This window comes from Dasypus novemcinctus, chromosome 20 (genome assembly GCF_030445035.2).
Source record: "Dasypus novemcinctus isolate mDasNov1 chromosome 20, mDasNov1.1.hap2, whole genome shotgun sequence".
Taxonomy (NCBI): Eukaryota; Metazoa; Chordata; class Mammalia; order Cingulata; family Dasypodidae; genus Dasypus; species Dasypus novemcinctus.
In genome coordinates, this window is record NC_080692.1 from 40,499,447 (window position 1) to 40,518,701 (window position 19,255).

The window sequence follows — 19,255 nt, forward strand, 5'->3', positions numbered from 1 at the left end:
TATATGCTCCTGTCCTCGATCATTTATTCAATAATTCTTTAGTGAGCACCTATTAAAGTCCAGACACTGTTAGGCCCTAGCGATTCCATGGTGAGGCACACAGACATGAATTATGCCCACATGAGTACCTGGTCTACAAATCAGAACACAAGCCAAATCGTCATTGCCATCCGTAATTTGAAGAAAAAGCATTATAGGAAAGGTAAGGAGAAGACTGGCACTACTTAGAAATAGATATACTTATACTAGGCTGTTTTTGAAAGTTTTAGTTGACGGCTTTAAAATATTATTAATCTTGCTGTAATATATTTAGTATGGGATTTATTTATTTGGTTGTCTTTCTTGGAAAATACATTGACAGCATTGCTTTTAACTGTAGGCACATAATTAAAACAAAATTTGAAGATATTTAGTAAGTAATCTCATGTTTTTAATGAGGAAATTAATTTAGACATTTACTTATGACTGAGCTGGAAAGGAAAGGTGGAAGGAAGATGAAGGTAGAGGGATTTTCCAGTGACCTAATTTCAAATAGCTGGTTATTGAAGGATATCACTGAAATCTAACAAATCAAGTAATAAAAGGTCTAAACATATTTATTTTTGGCGTTAGGAAAACATTAAGAAAGATCACACATTAAGAATAACCACGTGGTAGATGAAAATAGAGTCAGAAAGATTGATAGACAATAATTTTATCTTTGCCTCTATTAGGAAATAAACATTATTAAAAGAAACAAAAAAAATCTAAGGGCATTGTTGAATAAGGTAACTACCAAAACAAAAATAATAACTTAAGTTTCATAAGAGCATTAAATTAAAAGAAACCACTAAAGTGAAAAACTTCAATAGCCGTAAACATACATATATAATATAAAATAATAAGACATCTCAGAGAAAACTTGTTCATTATATCAATAAATGTAAATGGACTTAACTCACCTATTAAATTTTTTTTGATTGGGGTATGAAATCAAATCATAACTCTGTACTATATGTGAAACACATCTAAAACAAAATGATTTAGAAAGGTTGAAAATCAAAGAATAGTCATAGGTACATTAGGAAAAGTAAAAGAAAAAGAAATCAGAGGTCACAATTTTTTAAAAAAAGAGGTGGAATTTAGACCAAATAGCACAGAGTTTAAACAAGGAACAGAACCTTCAATGATAATGAGTACAGTCCTCAATAAAGATCTGAGCAGTTATGACTACATACCAAGTTATATGGAGCAACATGTGTAAAGCAAAAATTATAGAATATATAGGGGAAATCCACAAAAGCACATTACTCTGATTCAATTCTCTCAATCGAAGATAGATCAAGTGGGGAAACTATGTAGAATCATAGAAAAACTAAATAGCAAATTTAATTAGGCAAAATTTATTAAATTATATAAGCTTTTTATCCTGAAAAGAGATTACAGTCTCTTCAAGTGCCTGTTTATCATTCATGAAAATAGATTGAATAGTAGGCCACAAAGAAGGTTCCAATAAATTTCAAAAAGTAGAAATAGTATAAGCAATATTTTTATTATGATGCAATAAAATGAGAAATTAATAAAAATTTCAGAAAACTAGAAACCCTTAAGCTTGGAAATTTAAAAATAAAAATTTCTCTTCAAAAACTCTTGGATCCAAAGGCATACAAACCAAAATTGCAAAATTTCTAAAGAACAGCAATAATTAGATGCTAGGTATCAGAACACATGGGAGGAAGTAAAAGCAATACTCAAAGGAAAATGTGAAATGCCATCACTGGAGTAAGAACCACAAAACCAATCAAAAGAAAACAGATAGAAAATAATGAATATAAAAAGTATCAAATTATGAGTTTTAGAATCCAGATGTTGTTTCTTTAAAAATAAACAATTTAATAAATAAACTGCAGCTAGTCTAATCAAAAGAACAGGGTGATGGGCAGCATGCAAATACACAAAATATGAAAGAAGTGAGAAGCAACCATAGAAAGAGATGAAAATAAAAAAATAATAGGCTACTTTATTCTACTTCATGAATATAAATTTGAAAACGCGTCTGAAATGATAGTTTCCTAAAAAAATAAAATTTATTCACCCCAAAAATAATGCTTCCAGAGAGACCATTTCGTAGAAGCAATAGAAAAAGCTTCAAAAAGCACTTTCAAAAAGTACCAAGTTCAGACGATATCCATAGGAATTCTATCAAACCTTTAAATAATTAGATCATTCCCCTGTTATTTAAACAATTCCAAAGCAGGTGTCTATATCATTTTTATTAAGCATTTAAAATCTTGATACCAATAGCTTCAAAGATTATAAAGATTGCAAAAATGAATCCACATGCCAATCACACCTTTGAATAACAATGGAAAATTCTAAATAAAATATTAGTCAAAATAATCCAGTCACACACCAAAGGAATGTACTTTACCATGATCAGAAATGAAAGAACAATATAATGCATATTATGATTCTAGTAGTTTTAAGAAGAAAAATCACAATTATCTCTATAAGACCCTGAAAGATATTTGAATAAAATCAACAAAAGGTCTTGATAAAACACTCAATAATATAAAAATAAATGAATAATGCCTTAATGTGAGAAAATTTATCTATCTTGGCTCCAAAACCAGCATCAAGTATGAGAGGGACACATTGGGAAAGCATTTCCACTAATGTATAAAATAAGGCACAATCATCACAATTACTTTACATTCTGCTGAAAATACTAGACAACTTTTGATTCACTCCCTCACCTCTTCCAGATCTTTGTTCAAAATTTGCCTTCTCAGTGAGAACTACCCTGATCATCCATTTAAAATGCCAACCTGCCCTTTATCCTGTACCAATACCTTTATCCTGTTCTGTTTTTTATATCTTTTATCATATTAGCACATTATAATTTTTACATACTTACTATACTTATTGCTTTTTGTATAGCTCCCCTGCTGCTATATAAGTGTCATCAGAGAAGTTCTGTCTAATCTTTTCCAAGGGCCTGGAATAGTCTCTTGCCCAGATCGGTGCTCAGTAGATATTGGTTAAATGACTAAATGAAGTAGAAAAGAAATTAGAAGCAAAAACCTTGGCAAGGAGAAGAAACTAACACTCTTTGAAAGTAATATGGTCACATACCTAGGGGCAAAAAGGAATCAGCTAAAAATCTTTCACAAATGATGAGAGTTTAGTAAGGTATTAGGTACAGAATTGAGTAGATACCTATTGCATTCGTATATACGAATAGCAACTGTGGAAAGTATAATGTGAGAAAAAATCCCATTTACAACAGTAACAAAAATGAAAAGTTTCCAGGAATAAATTTAACAACAAATGTGCAAAAGACAAAATGAAGAAAACTTTAAAATACTACTGAGGAATTCGTAGGAATCTTTGAACAAATGGAAAGACAAATCATGCCCTTGGAGGGAAAGAGTCAACAGCATACCTTTTCAGATTTTCTGATATTTTTAAAAATAAAACATAAAAAATGCTAACACTTATTTTTAACAAAATAAGCTATTTCTACAATTCATGTGGAAAAAAATAAGGAAAACTAAGTCTGGAAATTTTAATAAAAGCATAAAAATGAGAGGAGTTTAACCGTACAAGATATAAAAATACATTACAAAACCTCAATAATTAAAACTGTGTGATGCTGGTGCATGAATCGATGAAGAAATGGAACAGGATAGAGTGTCTATAAATAGAGCCATATACATTCATGAATTTAGTATGTGATCATACCAGTGGAGAAAAGTCAAGAAATGGTGTTGGGACAACATAATTCACACCATATGCTAAGTTTAAATTCCAAATGGATTAAATATTTCTCAATGTCAATAATGAAATCATAAATGTGACACAGACGACATGGAAAAATCCTTTATAATCTTGGAATGAGTTGTTCTGCTCTGACTCCAAATCCAAAAGCCATATTAGACATGGCAATGTCAAAAAAGGCAAAGATAAATAACAAAATGAATGAAATATTTGCAACTAATCACAAAGGCTTGTACCTATTATCTATGTAATATATAACCATCTCCTAGAAATTGGTAAGACTGACAATCCAATAGAAAATTGAAAAATAATATGAAAAAAAATAATGCACAGAAATGCAAGTGGCTTTTCAACAAATGGAGAGATACTCAACCTGGCTCATAAGAAAAATGCAAATTAAAATCACAGATACCATTTTTTACATATCAGATTGGCATAAATCCAAAAATTTAATTAACAAGTTCAGTTATGAAACAGCAGGCATTCTCATACGCAGCTAGTGGTAATGCAAATTGGTTCAACCTCTATGGAAGGCAATTTGGCAACATTCATTAAAATTAACGATAATACCCTGTGACCAGCAATTCTCCTGTTGTAAATTTATTCTGTGATACTTGTGCACAGGTACAAAACGATGCATTTACAAGGCTATTCATTGCAACATGACTTGTAATAGCTGTTAAAAATTGGTTATAATCCAACTGCCCATCAATCGGGAACTGGATAAATAAATTATGGTACTTGCACATAAAGGAATATTGTGAAACTATATCTTAAAAAATAAAGATGTATTGAAATGGAAATATCTCCAAGGTGTTTGTGCAGAATAGTAAATAAACTATGCCGGGAAAATAAGAATACTTATTCCTATTTGCATGCATGGAGAAAATCTGGAAGTATATTGAAGGAACTCTTAAAGAATATGTAGGAAATTAATAAAATAACAACGAAAGAACTGGGTAGATAGATATTAGGAATGGAGGAAGGCATTTTACTGAATACTTTAAAAGTAATTTTTCATTTTCAATCATGTAAATATATTATCAACTGAAAAAAGTTAGGAAATGCTGTTTTTTGAATGCCAGTGAACACATTATCAATGATAAACAATGCTTCAGATATTATTCTTCCATGCATACAAGCATCTCAATGCAATTATCCAATAATATTTTAACAGTTGGAGTTTTTATAAATGATTAAGTTAAGCATGGTCAGATTCTCCAGATTAACTTGAAGCAGAAGATCAAAACGTTCTAGCACCTTCTTGTCCATATGAAGCTGTTCTCAAAATCCTCCCTCTGGGTTCTTCATTTAAATCATTTCCCTTGGTTGTGACAACATCCCCGTTCCCTTTTGTGACCCTTTTTGGCATGGTGTTTGAAAGCTTAGGCCTTGGAGATCATTTTTTCCTACACCATTAGTTGGCCACATTACCACATTACCTTGGACCAAGTTACTTGGTTTCTCCAATCCTCAATTTCCCTAATGTAAAACTTTATAGATTTGCTCTGAGGATCTAGTGAGTTAATGTCCATAAATCTTTTAGTCCAACATTTGGCACCCAGTAGGAGTTCTAGCAATATTATGTACCTCTGCTACTCGTACATTGACTACTAAGACTTCCAAGGAGCTTTTTTTTTTTTTAAACCAGGGTCTGGCATGATTTGATGGATACTCTTGTTACTAATCTTGTATTTCAGGTATAGGATGGAATAATATCTTCAGTCAGACCCAATAACTCCCTTTAATTGTCTAGTTACTATTTAGGCATTCAGTCATAAATTTATGCTAATTTCCTCCTTTGAATTAATATGGCTCTGATTAAACACATTGAGTTTCTACTTAATAATCCTTTCATTCTTTAGTTCAAAAATAATATTCATTGTGCATCACAAATTCATCAGCATTTTAGCATGCTCACGGCAAAATTCCAACTACGTTTCTTAAATTATGAAATGTAATTTATCTCAGAACCAGGCTCAGAATTACCTCATGGTAGTTCTAATTCATAATGCCTTTGTGTCATTGTAATTGAGATATTTTAAGTCAGAAAGTTTTGTATTATATTTATGTAATTACCATTCCAGTCATTAAAAACATTCTTTCCAATGTCAGTGATACATATTATTAACAATAAAGTTAATTAATGTTATCTACTTGCAATGTGTAAACTACTCTAACAAACTCGTGAAAGACTTTGGGGAGAATACAGACCATTCAGGTTTAATTTTCAAATGTTAGAGAAGAATAACCAGATATTAACTGACAACCAGGAAACAATATGGACCACAGTGAAAGCAACATAGAACACACAAGCCAAATCCCTTGTTATTAACACATTTATTCTAAGTTGCCATAGAGAATATACAACCAGAAATTAAACAGGGAAATATTAGAAAAACTGTAAATTATACTTAACTCTTGCGCTATAAACCAGAAATTTTATGTTTTTCATATTTTGTTTTCTTTATTAGAGAAGTTTGTGTTTACAAAACCATCATGCATAAAATACAGGATTCCCATACACCACCCCACCACCAGCACCTTGCATTGGTGTGGAACATTTGTTTACAATTGATGATAGCACATTTTTAAAATAATTGTACTATTAATTAAAGTCCATGGTTTTACTTAGGGTTCACTGTACAGTGTAGTTCCATGGATTTTTAAAAAAATTTTTATTGTATAACCATATACACAATCTAACATTTCCCCCTTTTGATCATATTCAAATATATATATTACAGTGCTGTTAATTGCATTCACAATGTTGTGTTTCCATTATCCCCACCCATTACTAAGATATTTCTATCATTCCAAATATGAATCCCCTACATTTGAAGTCTTAAATTCCCATTCCCTGGTAAACTATATTCTAGATTCTGACTCTCTATGTTTGCTTATTCTCATTGTTTCAAATCAGTGAGATCATACAACATTTGTCCTTTTCTGTCTGGTTTATTTCACTCAACATGATGACTTCGGGGTTCATCCATGTTGTTGCATGTATGAAGACTTCATTCCTTTCGCTGAATAATATTCCATATATATATATATATATATATACACACACACACACACGCACATTTATATATATACATATATATATAAGCACCACATTTTATTTTTCCATTCATCAGTTGATGGACACTTGGGTTGCTTTTATCTTTTGGCAAATGTGAATAATGCTGCTGTGAACACTGATGTACAAATATTGAGTCCCTGCTTTCCATTCTTTTGGGTATAACCTAGTAGCAGGATTTCCAGGTCATATGTAAATGAGAAATTTTTAATTGAAAAATTAAAGTCTTCATTTTTATGCCTCTACATTTTAATACATATAACTCAAAAGGTTGCTTTTGTTATTAAATAAATGTTTAAGCTTTATGGAGCAACCACCGACTATGTCCTGTGAGGATATAGGAAAAAAGTAAACCCTGAGGGAGATTTTAATCTGCTAGGCAAATGAGACATGTAAGATGACAGTTACCATACAAATATTGAGTGATAACTGCTAGGAGAGTTCAGAGAAAGGTAAGATAGAAATTATTTTGCATTTAATTGGGCCTTGAAGAAAGCTAAAAGTTTAATAACCAAAAATGGTGGAAGAGATCATTTGAAATGAAGAGAGTAATAAGAGCAATGGTTGGAAGTAAATATAAGCTCATGTTTGTGCAACTAGACACAGGAACAACAGTATAGAGTAGTGTTAGGGAATAAAACAGATTTATAAAAAACAACATAAGGCTGAGAAATTTAGATGTTTTTCATAAGCAATGAAAAGCTATGAAAGGTACTTTGATCAAACGAGCAATTTTATAAAACTTGCTCAAGGATGATGATGCAGATAATTGTATATAAATAGATTTGGATTAGAGGGTAATTTAATGTCCAGTAGTTCAGGCAAAAGTTTTATTATGTCTGAACTAGGTGCTGTGGGACCAGAAAAGAAGAGATGAGAGCAAGATATATGGAGAATGACTTTTAACTATAAGCATTTATGGAAGCCTTAATAGGAAATTTGTGAATTTTATCATTTAATCATCTCAATATTCCAAAGTAGGTAACTATTTAATCCATTTTACAGAAAGTTGATTAACCTATTCATGATGACACAGTCATAAATATCAGTGCTGGAAGCTGAACCCCAGACAGCTGACTTGTAAAGCCTACACTGTCAACCTCTATACTCTCCACTACTTTAAGTTCATTAGAGTGACCATTATGGAGGAAATCAGAGTCACATAGAGGTGCAATGGACACAACCAATCCAATGTCCACATAGAAGAGGTGGCATTGGATTGGGAAAAGTGGACATGGTGGACGATGGGTATGGGGAAAGGCAGGAAGAGATGAGAGGTGGAGGCGTCTTTGGGACATGGAGCTGCCCTGGATGGTGCCTCAGAGGTAATCACCGGACATTGTAAATCCTCACAGGGCCCACTGGATGGAATGGAGGAGAGTATGTGCCATGATGTGGACCATTGTCTATGAGGTGCAGAGGTGCCCAAAGATGTACTTACCAAATCCAATGGATGTGTCATGATGATGGGAACGAGTGTTGTTGGGGGGGGAGAGGGGGGGGTGGGGGGGTGGGGTTGAATGGGACCTCACATATATATATATTTTTAATGTAATATTATCACAAAGTCAATTAAAAAAAAATGACAGTTAGGTGGGAAGCAGATGTAGCTCTAGTGGTTGAGTATCTATCTGCTTTCCATATCCAAGGTCCTGGGTTACCTCCTTAAAAATAAAAATAAATAAATAAATAAACACTAAGCATTCAATTTTAAGTAATTGGGAAAATAACATTGTCAATAATAGACAAAACAAGACATGTGAGGAGGAAGAATCGGTCTAGGAAGATTAGAGTCAAACCCCACCTCTCTAACCATCCCAGGATCCTGAAGCAATTTTGATTTTAGCATGATCTGAAGAATGTTTCTTTTGCATCTTATTCATTGATCTTGTTTTAGACTTGAAGTGTTGGATTTATCCTAGAAGCATCTTCCAATTTAACTCACGGAAATTCTATTTTTTTTTAACCAGGTGAGACATTTCCCGACAAGAAGCCGAAGGTGCAGTTAGTCATGTCATATGAAGATGTGAAGCTGACAATATTAGTGAAACACATGAAAAACATTGTGAGTTTATTATATATAATAAGATGCGTGGACACCTACGTTTAACAATCACCTACTTAAAGTAATTAACGGCAACGTTAGTGAGAGGAATAGGGATGATAACCAAGTTTAAGAGAGAAACAGCCAATTACAATGTTTTGGTCCAGGGTGATTGTGGTCCTTGGGGCAAAGGCAACCAAATATTTCACAAGGAAAGGCCTAGAATGAAAATTAGACTTGATTAAAAATAAAGTGGGAAAACCATGAAAAACCTCTGAGAAAGCAAGAATAGCTAGAAGATTAAGTACTGAAAGCAAAGAGTCTGGGTCCTGTTTTTACACAGAGCTCATCCTGTTAGCATGATAGAAGACTGCCTCTTACCTCCTTGGACCATGCTACCACCTACTCTGTGGAGCCAAGAATCCAGAGGGTTGTCCCCAGAGTCCCCGTGTACCCTGAGTCTACACCACCGTCTGATGTCATTGCTCACATATATTACTTTTTCTTCAAAAAATAACCATTTTTTTTTCACTATTTCTCTCTAATTACAGCTCATTTCGCTCCAAAGATGGGTTAGGTCAGAGGCAAGGGTAGTAACTATATTATGTCATTAAGAAAGAGAAGGAGCTTTCTGTGTTACGGGGTGAGTAAAGAAAGAGGAGGCTGGGCATGGAAAGCAGAAAAGGGTAAAATAGGCCACGGGTCCAACTTTGAGCCTTGCCAGCTGCCAAGGTCTTCTCTGGTCTGGTAGAAATCAGTCCTCCCCGCGGTGTAAACCCCAGGGACGACACTGGCTGTGCAGAGAGTAACACTCTTCTGGCTTTCTCCTGTGTGCATATAAATCAGTCAGGATGTGCTTGGAAGGATCTAAAGCAGCAAAGTTCTTTCGACATGACATGCATCTAGAATCAATAAATATTGTTCACTGAACAGATAGTTAGCATAACTTGTTAGGGACGTATTAATTACGAATTTAGTATTAACTAGACATCCAAGAATGTTTGTTAAATCTGTGTTGTTCTCAATCAGAAATGATTTAACTGGGTAAATACTTTAAAATATGCTTTTATAGACCCTTTTATTCATGAAAAAAATAATGGTTTGTTTGCTTTTGATAAGATTATTTTCAAATAGCCGTTTAAGAAACTCAGGTTGGGAACTGAAAATTCGATTGGCTATTATTTATGGTTTTACACATGGTCAGAGAATTTAAGCATATATATTTGATAAAACAACAGAATATTTAAAATATTGTTCATCATTTTAGCAGACCTTAAATATGTATGTGATATATCAGCCTTGAAAATAGTACTCTTGAAAATTATACATCTATTCTGATAAATATTGTCATTGTTCAAAATGTTTTAGAACGTATCTGTTGAAACTGCCTTTAAATCCAGCATATAAACCACAAGTGAACTTGGTGGAATTACTCTATGGTCATGTCTTATTTTTGATCACAAGGAATACTAACCAACTTGGTCACCCATTCTATTCGCTAGACGAATACCCAAATAATTTTTGACAGTTCTCAAAGCATATTTTATACTCAGATGAAGTTGCACTACAAATAAGAATACACAAAAAGAATGGGATGCAGGCATCAAGGCAGGGAGAGTGAGTGAGCAAGACCAAGTGTTTACGGTTTAGATCTGATTATAGGTAAATGGCAAATCACAATGTTAATCCTACAAAAAGGAAAAAAAATCCACTCAGCTTCTCTAGAGCCGTTATTTCAATGGCCTCAGAAGGAAAGTTATTAGTAATGACGTTTGCTTGCAGTCTGACTTTTCAGTTCTTCTCTTCTCCCTGCTCTCAACATTAGAATGCCCTGAAATTCAGTCCTAGAACCTCTTCTCTTTTCTCTCTCCACTCACTTCCTTAGTGATCTCATCCATTCTCTGCATGTTTTTCTCTTCCATATTTATAACCATATCCTGGAACTCTCCCTAAAAATCCAAAATTGTACATAGAACTCTTGTAGATTAGGCATTGTAAAATTAATATTCCCTCAAACAAACTTCTGATTGCTGCCACTCCTCCAAATAGACTTCTTTTTTTAACAATAGATATTAGTACATTTTTATCTTGTACTATTGATTAAAGTCCATGATTTAACTTAGGGTTCACTGTTTGTGTAGTGTTGTTCCATGGATTTTTAAAAAATTTTTATTCTGTTCCCATATATACAATCTAACATTTCCCCTTTTCATCACATTCAATAAATATGTCAGTGCTGTTATTTACATTCACAATCTTGTGCTACCAATTCTACCATCATTACTAAAGCATTTCCATTATTCTGAATGGAACCCTGTATCTTTTAAACCTTAGCTTCCCATTCCATCTTCCATCCCATCCCTGAATAATCTATAGTCTAGATTCTGACTCTGTACGTTTGTTTATTCTAATTGTTTCAAATCAGTGAGATCTTAAAATATTTGTCCTTTTGTGTCTGGCTTATTTCACTCAATAAGATGTCTTCAAGATTCATCCACGTTGTCGCACTTATCAGAATGTCATTTCTTTTTAAGCTGAATAATATTCCATTGTCTTGTATATACCACATTTCATTTATCCATTCATTGGTTAATGGACACTTGAGTTTCTTCCATCATTTGGCACTTGTGAATAATACCACTATGAACACTGGTGGGCAAATATCTGTTCATGTCCCTGCTTTCAATTCTTTTAGGTATATACCTAGTAGTGGGATTGCTAGGTTATAAGGTAATTCTTTGCTTAGCTTTCTAAGGAACAGCCAAACTGTCTTCTACAGTAGCTACATCATTTTACACTGTCATCAGCAATTAATAATTTAAGTGTTCCTATTTCTTCACATCCTTTCAGCATTTGTTTTTCTTTTTTCTTTTTTTGGTTAGTATGTTATGGTATCTCATTGTGGTAATGATTTACATTACCTGATGATTAATGATGGTGAGCATCTTTTCATATGCTTTCTAGCCATTTGTATATATACTTTGGAGAGATGTCTATTCAAGCCTTTTGCCCATTTTTAAATTGTGTTGTTCATCTTTTTGTTTTAAACTTAACAATTTCTTTATATATTCTGGGTATTAAACCTGTATCAGATACATGGTTTCCAAATACTTTCTCCAGTTGTATGAATTTTCATAGTAAAGTCCTTTGAGGCACAAAAGTTTTTAATTTTGATGGTTCCATTTATTTATTTTTTCCTTTCATTGTTTGTGCTCGGGTATAAATTCTAAGAAACCACTGCCTAACATAAGGTCCTGAAGATGCTTCCCTATATTTTCTTCCAGGAGTTTGATAATTCTGCATCTTCTGTTTAGGTTTTTGGTCCATTTCGGGGTCCTCCTTCTTATTTTGCAGATGGAGAATCCAGTTTTCACAGCACCATCAGTTGAAGAGACTAGTCTTCTTTCCCACTTGAGTGATGTTTATTTTACCCCTTTGTCAAAAATCAGTTGGCTAAAATGTCGGGATGATTTTTTGAGCTCCCACTGAGATTCCATTTGTCTGTCCTTGTGTCAGTACCATGCTGTTTACTGTGACTTTGTAATAGTTTTAAGATTGGGAAATGAGAGTCCTCTAGTGTCATTCTTCTTTTTCAAGATGGCTTTAACAATTCAGGTCAGGGCCTTTTATTCTTTCATACAAATTCGATTGCTTCTCCATTTCTGCAAAGAAGGTTATTGGAATTTTTATTGGATTTGCATTGAATGTATAAATTGTTTTGGTTAGGATTGACATCTTAAAGATATATAGTCTTCCAATCAATGAACATAAAATGTCCTTCCATTTATTTATGTCTTCTTTGATTTCATTTTGCAAAGTTTTATATTTTCTGCATACAAGTCCTTTAATCCTTAATCTGATTAATTCCTAGATATTTGATTCTTTTTTATGGTATTGTGGAGGGAATTTTTCTTGATTTCTTCTTCCAGTTGTTCATTGCTTGTATATATAAACAGTACTGATATTGGAGTATTGATCTTGTATCCTGCCATTTTGCTAAATTCATTTATTAGCAAGAGGAGCTTCATTGTGGATTTTTCAGGATTTTCTATGCATAGAATCAGGTCATCTGCAAATATGGAAAGTTTTACTTCTTCCTTTCCAATTTGGGTGCTTTTTATTTCTTTTTCTTTCCTAATTTCTTCAGCAAGAACTTCCAGTGTAATGTTGAATAACAGTGGTGACAGTTGACATTTTATCTTGTTTCTGATCTTAGAGAGAACGCTTTTAGTCTTTCACCATTGAGTATGATGTTAGCTGTGGGTTTTTCATATATGCCCTTTATCATGTTGAGGAGGTTTCCTTCTATTTCTAGTGTTCTAAGTGTTTTTATCAAGAAGTGGTGCTAAATTTTGTCCAATGGCTTTTCTACATCAAGCCAGATGATCATGTGGTGTACACTGATGTTCTTAGGTTGAACCAACCCTGCATGCCAGGCATGACTCCCACTCGATCATGGTGTATAATTCTTATAATATGCTGTTAGATTCATTTTGCCAGTATTTTGTTGGGGATCTTTGCAACTATATTTCTAAGAGATTTTGGTCCGTAGTTTTCTTTTCCTGTGGTATCTTTATTTTTGTAGGAGGGTGATGTTGGCTTCCTAGAATGAATTAGGGAGTGTTCTCTCCTCTTCAATTTTCTGGAAGAATTTGACCATAATCAGAGTTAAGTTTGCTATGAATTCCCCCATAAAGCTATCTGGTCCTGGGCATTACTTTTTGGGGAAGCTTTTTTAAATTATTATTACTGTTTCAATCTCTTTATTGGTAATTGGTTTTTTTGAAGTCTTCTGTTGCTTCTTGAGTCAGTGTGGGTAGTTTATTTCTAAGAATTTGTCCATTTCATTTAAGTTATCTAATTTATTTTTGTAAAGTTTTTCATAGTATCCTCTTGTAATCCTTTTTAATTCAGCAAGATTGGTGATAATATTCCCCCTTTCATTTCTGATTTTATTTGTATCCTCCCCCTTTTTATCCCTTGTCATTCTAGCTGAAATTTTGTCAATTTTATTGATCTTTTCAAAGAACCAACTTTTGGTTTTGTTGATACTATGTAGCTTTGATTGTTTGCTTGTTTTTTTTCAGTTTCATTTGTCTCCACTCTAGTCTTTGTTATTTCATTTCTTCTGCTCACTTTGCATTTAGTTTGCACTTCATTTTCTAGTTCTTCCAGTTGTAAGGTTAGGTCTCTGCTTTGGAGTCTTTTTTCTTTTTTTAATGTAAGCATTTAGATCTAATTTCCCTCTGCACTGCCTTTGCTGTGTCCCATAAGCTTTGGTATGTTGTATTTTCAGTTTCATTTGCCTTAAGATATTTCCTATTTTCACTTGTGAGTTCCTCCTTATCCCATTGCTTGTTTAAGAGTATGTTGTTTCATTAAACAGTGAAGTTTCCATCTGTCTCTCTGTTATTGATTTCTACGTTCCCTCCATTCTGGTTGCTGTATATGCATTGTGTCATTTACTTTATTGAGACTTGTTTTGTGACTTAACATATGGTCTACCCTGGAGAATGACCCATGTGCATTCTGTTTTTGTTGGGTGAAACATTCTATTTAGGTCTAGTTGGTTTGCAATATCATTCAAGTCTTGTATTTTCTTATTTTCTTTGGGCTAGATGCTCTATCCATTATTGAAAGTGTTTTATTAAATCTTCTACTAATTTGTAGACCTATCAATTTCTCCATTCAAATCAGTCAGTATTTGCTTCATATATTTTGGGACTCAACTGATATGTCCATATATATTTAGAGTTGTTGTGTCTTCTTGTTGAATTGTCTCCTATATCAGTATAAAATTACCATCTTTGTTCCTCATAACTCTTTTTGATTTGTTGTCTTTTATCTTATATTAGTATAGCTACACTAGCTTTCTTTTGGTTACAACATGCATGGTATATATTTTTTCATTCTTTCACTTTAAAACTTGCCTCTTTGAATTTAAGGAGAGTCTCTTGCAGAGAGCATATAGTTTGGACATACCTTTTTATCCATTCTGCCAATCTCTGCCTTTTGACTGGAGAGTTTAATCCTCTTACATTTAAAATCACTACTGATGATTTGAAACTTTCTTCCATAATTTTGCTGTTTAGTCTTTGTATGTCCTATACCTTTGTGGTCCCCTATTTCTTCTATTAATGCCTATTTTTATGTTTATTTAAATCTTTGTGTTGCTGCATACTAAGTGCCTTCTCTTTTCTATCAGGATGTATTTTTTATCTATTTTCTTTGCAGTTAACATGGGGTTAGAATTTAACATCCTAAATACATAATAATAATATTTGGTTTAATACCAATTTAACTTAAATGGCATACATGTATAGTTTTCTTATACCTCTATCCTACCTACCATCTTTTTTTGGACTTATTGCCAGTTATATCTTTGTAAATTGTATGTCCACACTATTGATTATCATGACTTTTTATGCATTTGCATTTTAGCACTTGTAGGAGGTAAGAAGTAGAGTTACATACCAAACAATACATTACAATAATACTAGCATTTATAATTACCCAAAGGGTTACCTTAGTGCAGGTCTTTCTTTATGTCACTTTAAACCACAGTCTGGTCTCCTTTTTTTTCTGTCTGAAGAACTCCCTTTAGCATTGCTTATAGGGCAGTTCTAGTGGTAATGAACTCCCTCAGCTTTTGTTTATCTGGGAATGTTTTAAAGAAACATTTTTTTAAAAGTCTTACTGGATATAAAATTGGTTGGCTGTTATTTTCTTTCAGCACTTTAAGTATGTCAACCCACTGCCTTCTTGCCTTCATGGTTTCTAATGATAAATCTGCACACAATCCTATTGGGACTCATTTGTACATAACATGTTTTTCTCTTGATTTTCAGAACTCTCTCTCTGCCCTTTACATTTGATAGTGCCATCAATATATGACAAGGTGTATTTTTCTTCATGTTTATTCTGTTTAGTGTTCTCTGGGCTGCTTAGATGTGCATATACATATCTTTTGAAAATTGAAGTAGTTCTCTGTCATTATTCTTTGACTATTCCTTTTGTCCCTTTCTCTCTTTCTTCTCCTTAAAACTCTTAGAATCACAATATGCTTTATATTGTTCTTTCATTTCTGATCATGGTAAAGTACATTCCCATAATGTATATATTGATGTGCTTGGTGGTGTCCCAGAGGTGTCTTGGGCTATTTTCACTTTTTATGAATATTTTTTCTTTCTGCTCCTTAGACTGGCTCATCTCAAGTGTCTTAAATTTCAGTTCACTGATTCTTTTTTCTGCCAACTCCAATCTGCTCCTGACACCCTCCTGAGAATTTTTCATTTCAATTATTGTGGTGTTCAACTCCAGTAGCTCTGTTTGGTTCTTTTTTAAAATTTCTGTCCCTTTACTGTGATTTTCATATAGCCCATTTGTTGTTTTTGTGATACCATTTAGGTCTTTCTCTGTATTTACCTTCATCTCCTTGAGCATTTTAAATATTTTTTTAAAAGCTTTGTTCAGCATGTCCACATTCTGATCTTCTTTGTTGTTTTCTGGATTTTAATCCTCTCCCTTTTTGATGAGTCTTCATTTCCTGTTTCTTTGTTTGCCATGGTCTCTCTTTTTTGGTATATTGTATATTTTAATATTTTTAAATGTTGCCTCTGGATTTATTCCCTGGTATTTATATTTATTGATTTTGTAACCAGCTGGTGATAAGATAAAGATTTTCTTGAGCTTCAGTCCTCCTTTAGGAAGTTCTGTCCAAGTCAAATGCTGTATGTAGGGGTTTCCCTGTTTTCTGGGCCTGCGTCTTGCCCTGGGCTTTTGCTTGTTAGCTATTTTGGAATTCCCCTGTTTACAGGAGTTTGGTTGCCCCCTCTGTTTCCCAGGATACAGACCTCTCTCTCCCAGGTGTTTGAAGCTGGCAAGGCTTTGCCCCAGATTGTCCACCTCTATAGTTTCTTTCACACCTTTTGTTGTCTTAAGCTGCTTTTGCCTTCTGGGAGGAGGGGCAGGATGGAGAGGACTTTCCCAAGTCCATCTTTCCCAGTCAAAATAGTCCAGGGGCTCACAAAGTGTGAGCAAGCCAGCCCAGCAGAAGGACACCAAGATCTTCTTTCATATATTCCCGAAACTGGGCTTTCATGGCCTGCCCAGCAAATACAGTCCTTCAACTAATTGTCCCCACAGCCTTATAAAAGCATATTGTCTTTAAGTCTCCTGACCCCAGACTTTTTCAGGGATGCATTGAAACAATGACCATCACTTCCTTTGTCTGGGTCCAGTTAAAACAATGGCTGTCCTCAGAACTGTGCCTCCTGCAATCCAATATCATCCTGTAAATGCTGTGATCAGTGATCACAAGGCTCTCCCCTTGTCTTGGGAAAAATGATTTTTATGCCCCTTTTTGTCACCAGCAAGCTAGCCAGGGGTTGGACCCATGATAGCCTGCCACAGTAGTGGGGGATGGGCATCAATAGACACTGCATGGAGAAATCAATTTACTGCTCTTTACCATAGTTTTCCAGCCTCTTCCTCTTCCTCTTCCCTGGCTGCTGTGTAGTCTTCTTCTGGCTTCCAAAGTTTCACAATAGTTGTTTTAGTCAATTCTTCCCACAATCCCTCTCAATCCAAATCTGCTTCTTTTGCAGTCTTTCTCATCTCAGAAAATAGCACCTTCATTCTTCTAGTTGTTTAGGTTAAAATCCTTAGACTCCTTTCGTCTCCTCACTATCTCTCTTAAACTGCATCTAATTTATCAACAAATCCTGTCAGTCAGAATCCCCCCACTTTTCATCACCTCCATGTTGGTTCAGACTACCATCATTTCTCACCTGAGTTACTGCTGTCGTCTCTTAACAGGTCTTCCTGCTTATGCCCTTACTTCACTATAATCTCTTCCTAACCCAGCAGCCAGCATGTTCCCTTGATAATAAAAGATCCTGTATTCTTCTCTATATTTTCCACTGGGGTATCTTACTTAGAATGAAAAACAGTGTACTTATTAATGGCCCATTAGACCCTAGTAACCAGCCCTGTTTACCCCTCCAGCATCATCTCCTGCTACTGACCCCTCAAACCCTCCATTCCAGCCTCAGTGACTTCCTTGCTGTTGCTTGAATAAGGCAGGCATGTTACTGCTCCAGGACATTTGGACCTGCTTTTTGGTCTATCCAGAATGCATTTCCCCAGGCTTGTGGCCCAATATATTCCATAGCTCAATCTACATGCTGTAAATAACTACCGTTGCTATCACCTTTTCAGTGATACCTTCTCTGACTCCATTATGTAAAACTGTAACCCCACCCCTTTTTTGCTGCCACTTTCAGTCTTCCTATTTTATTTTTCCATTGCCCTATATCATTGCTTTAACCCTTAGGTTCAGAACAGCACCAAGGACACAGTAGGTGCTTGATGAATACTTTCTTGAATGAATGTCAAGTTACTTTTGATGTCAACAACCAAAAACTAGGATCTTTCACACCTTCTAAAAATCAACACAACGAAGTTCTCTCACCTTGCACTTATCATAGCTTCTTTGAAATGACTAGTTTATTTTTTCTGATTAGCTAAAGACAGTGATAACATTATAATAGAAATGACAGACTAATCTATAAATTTTCATCATATGTCCTTTGCCTATTTCAAGTTTTAATTGTTAATTATTAATAATTGTTAATTATTTCCTGAGCCTTTCATCTTTCACATGACACAGTAATCAGACTGAAGACGTTTTGCTTGATTTTATTTTAATATTAAAATGAATTATTATGCTTGCATTTCTGATATATTTAGTATTATGTTTGATGAAAAGAGTTGTTTATCTTATATTAAATCTTAGAAGCTGTGCTCTAAAAATTATTACCCTCCTGTGAGGATACAAGCTAAAACAAAATTGCTAAAATTCTTTACCTTTTAAAGCAGCACAATAAGATTTACTCTAGTGAATAGAGACAAATGAAGGAATACATTTATTTAGAAGCTTGGCCAAGATTTTTAAAAAATTAATATTTCATTGTATATGACAATAGAAATCTACAAATATACTTTAGATTCAAAATATCTTACAAATCTCTCTCTCTCTAGCATTTTCCTATGTAGCCCACTTTAAAATACTCTCTCCCATTGGCTTCCACAATGGCTCTCTTTGCATTTTCTCCTGGGCTCATGGATTCCCCTGGTCTGTGTCATTGCTAGACTTGTTTTCCTCTCATGGTTCAGAATATGAACATTCCAGAAGGCACTAAAGGTAGTTGATAAGGATGCCAGACTCTCTTCTGATGTTGAATCTACCCACATTTTCAGTCTCTTACAATGTAACAGAATAACAAGTTACTAAAATGAGGAAGGAATAATGTCAGGGGGATTCTCTTTAATTTTTTCGTGAAACCCAAAATGTGAGAAAATACTTGCTA

The 19,255-nt window shown here is 34.0% G+C and overlaps 1 protein-coding gene across 3 annotated transcripts in view; it reads left to right on the forward strand.

Moving 5' to 3' along the window:
* The window catches only part of PIK3C2G (phosphatidylinositol-4-phosphate 3-kinase catalytic subunit type 2 gamma), a 646,925-nt gene that overhangs the window by 593,283 nt on the left and 34,387 nt on the right, over positions 1-19,255 (forward strand). For all 3 annotated transcript variants that reach the window (XM_058282853.2, XM_071210197.1, XM_071210198.1), the window contains one exon: positions 8,812-8,906. In XM_058282853.2, the coding sequence (XP_058138836.1) occupies positions 8,812-8,906 (95 nt within the window). The remainder of the gene's footprint in view (positions 1-8,811; positions 8,907-19,255) is intronic.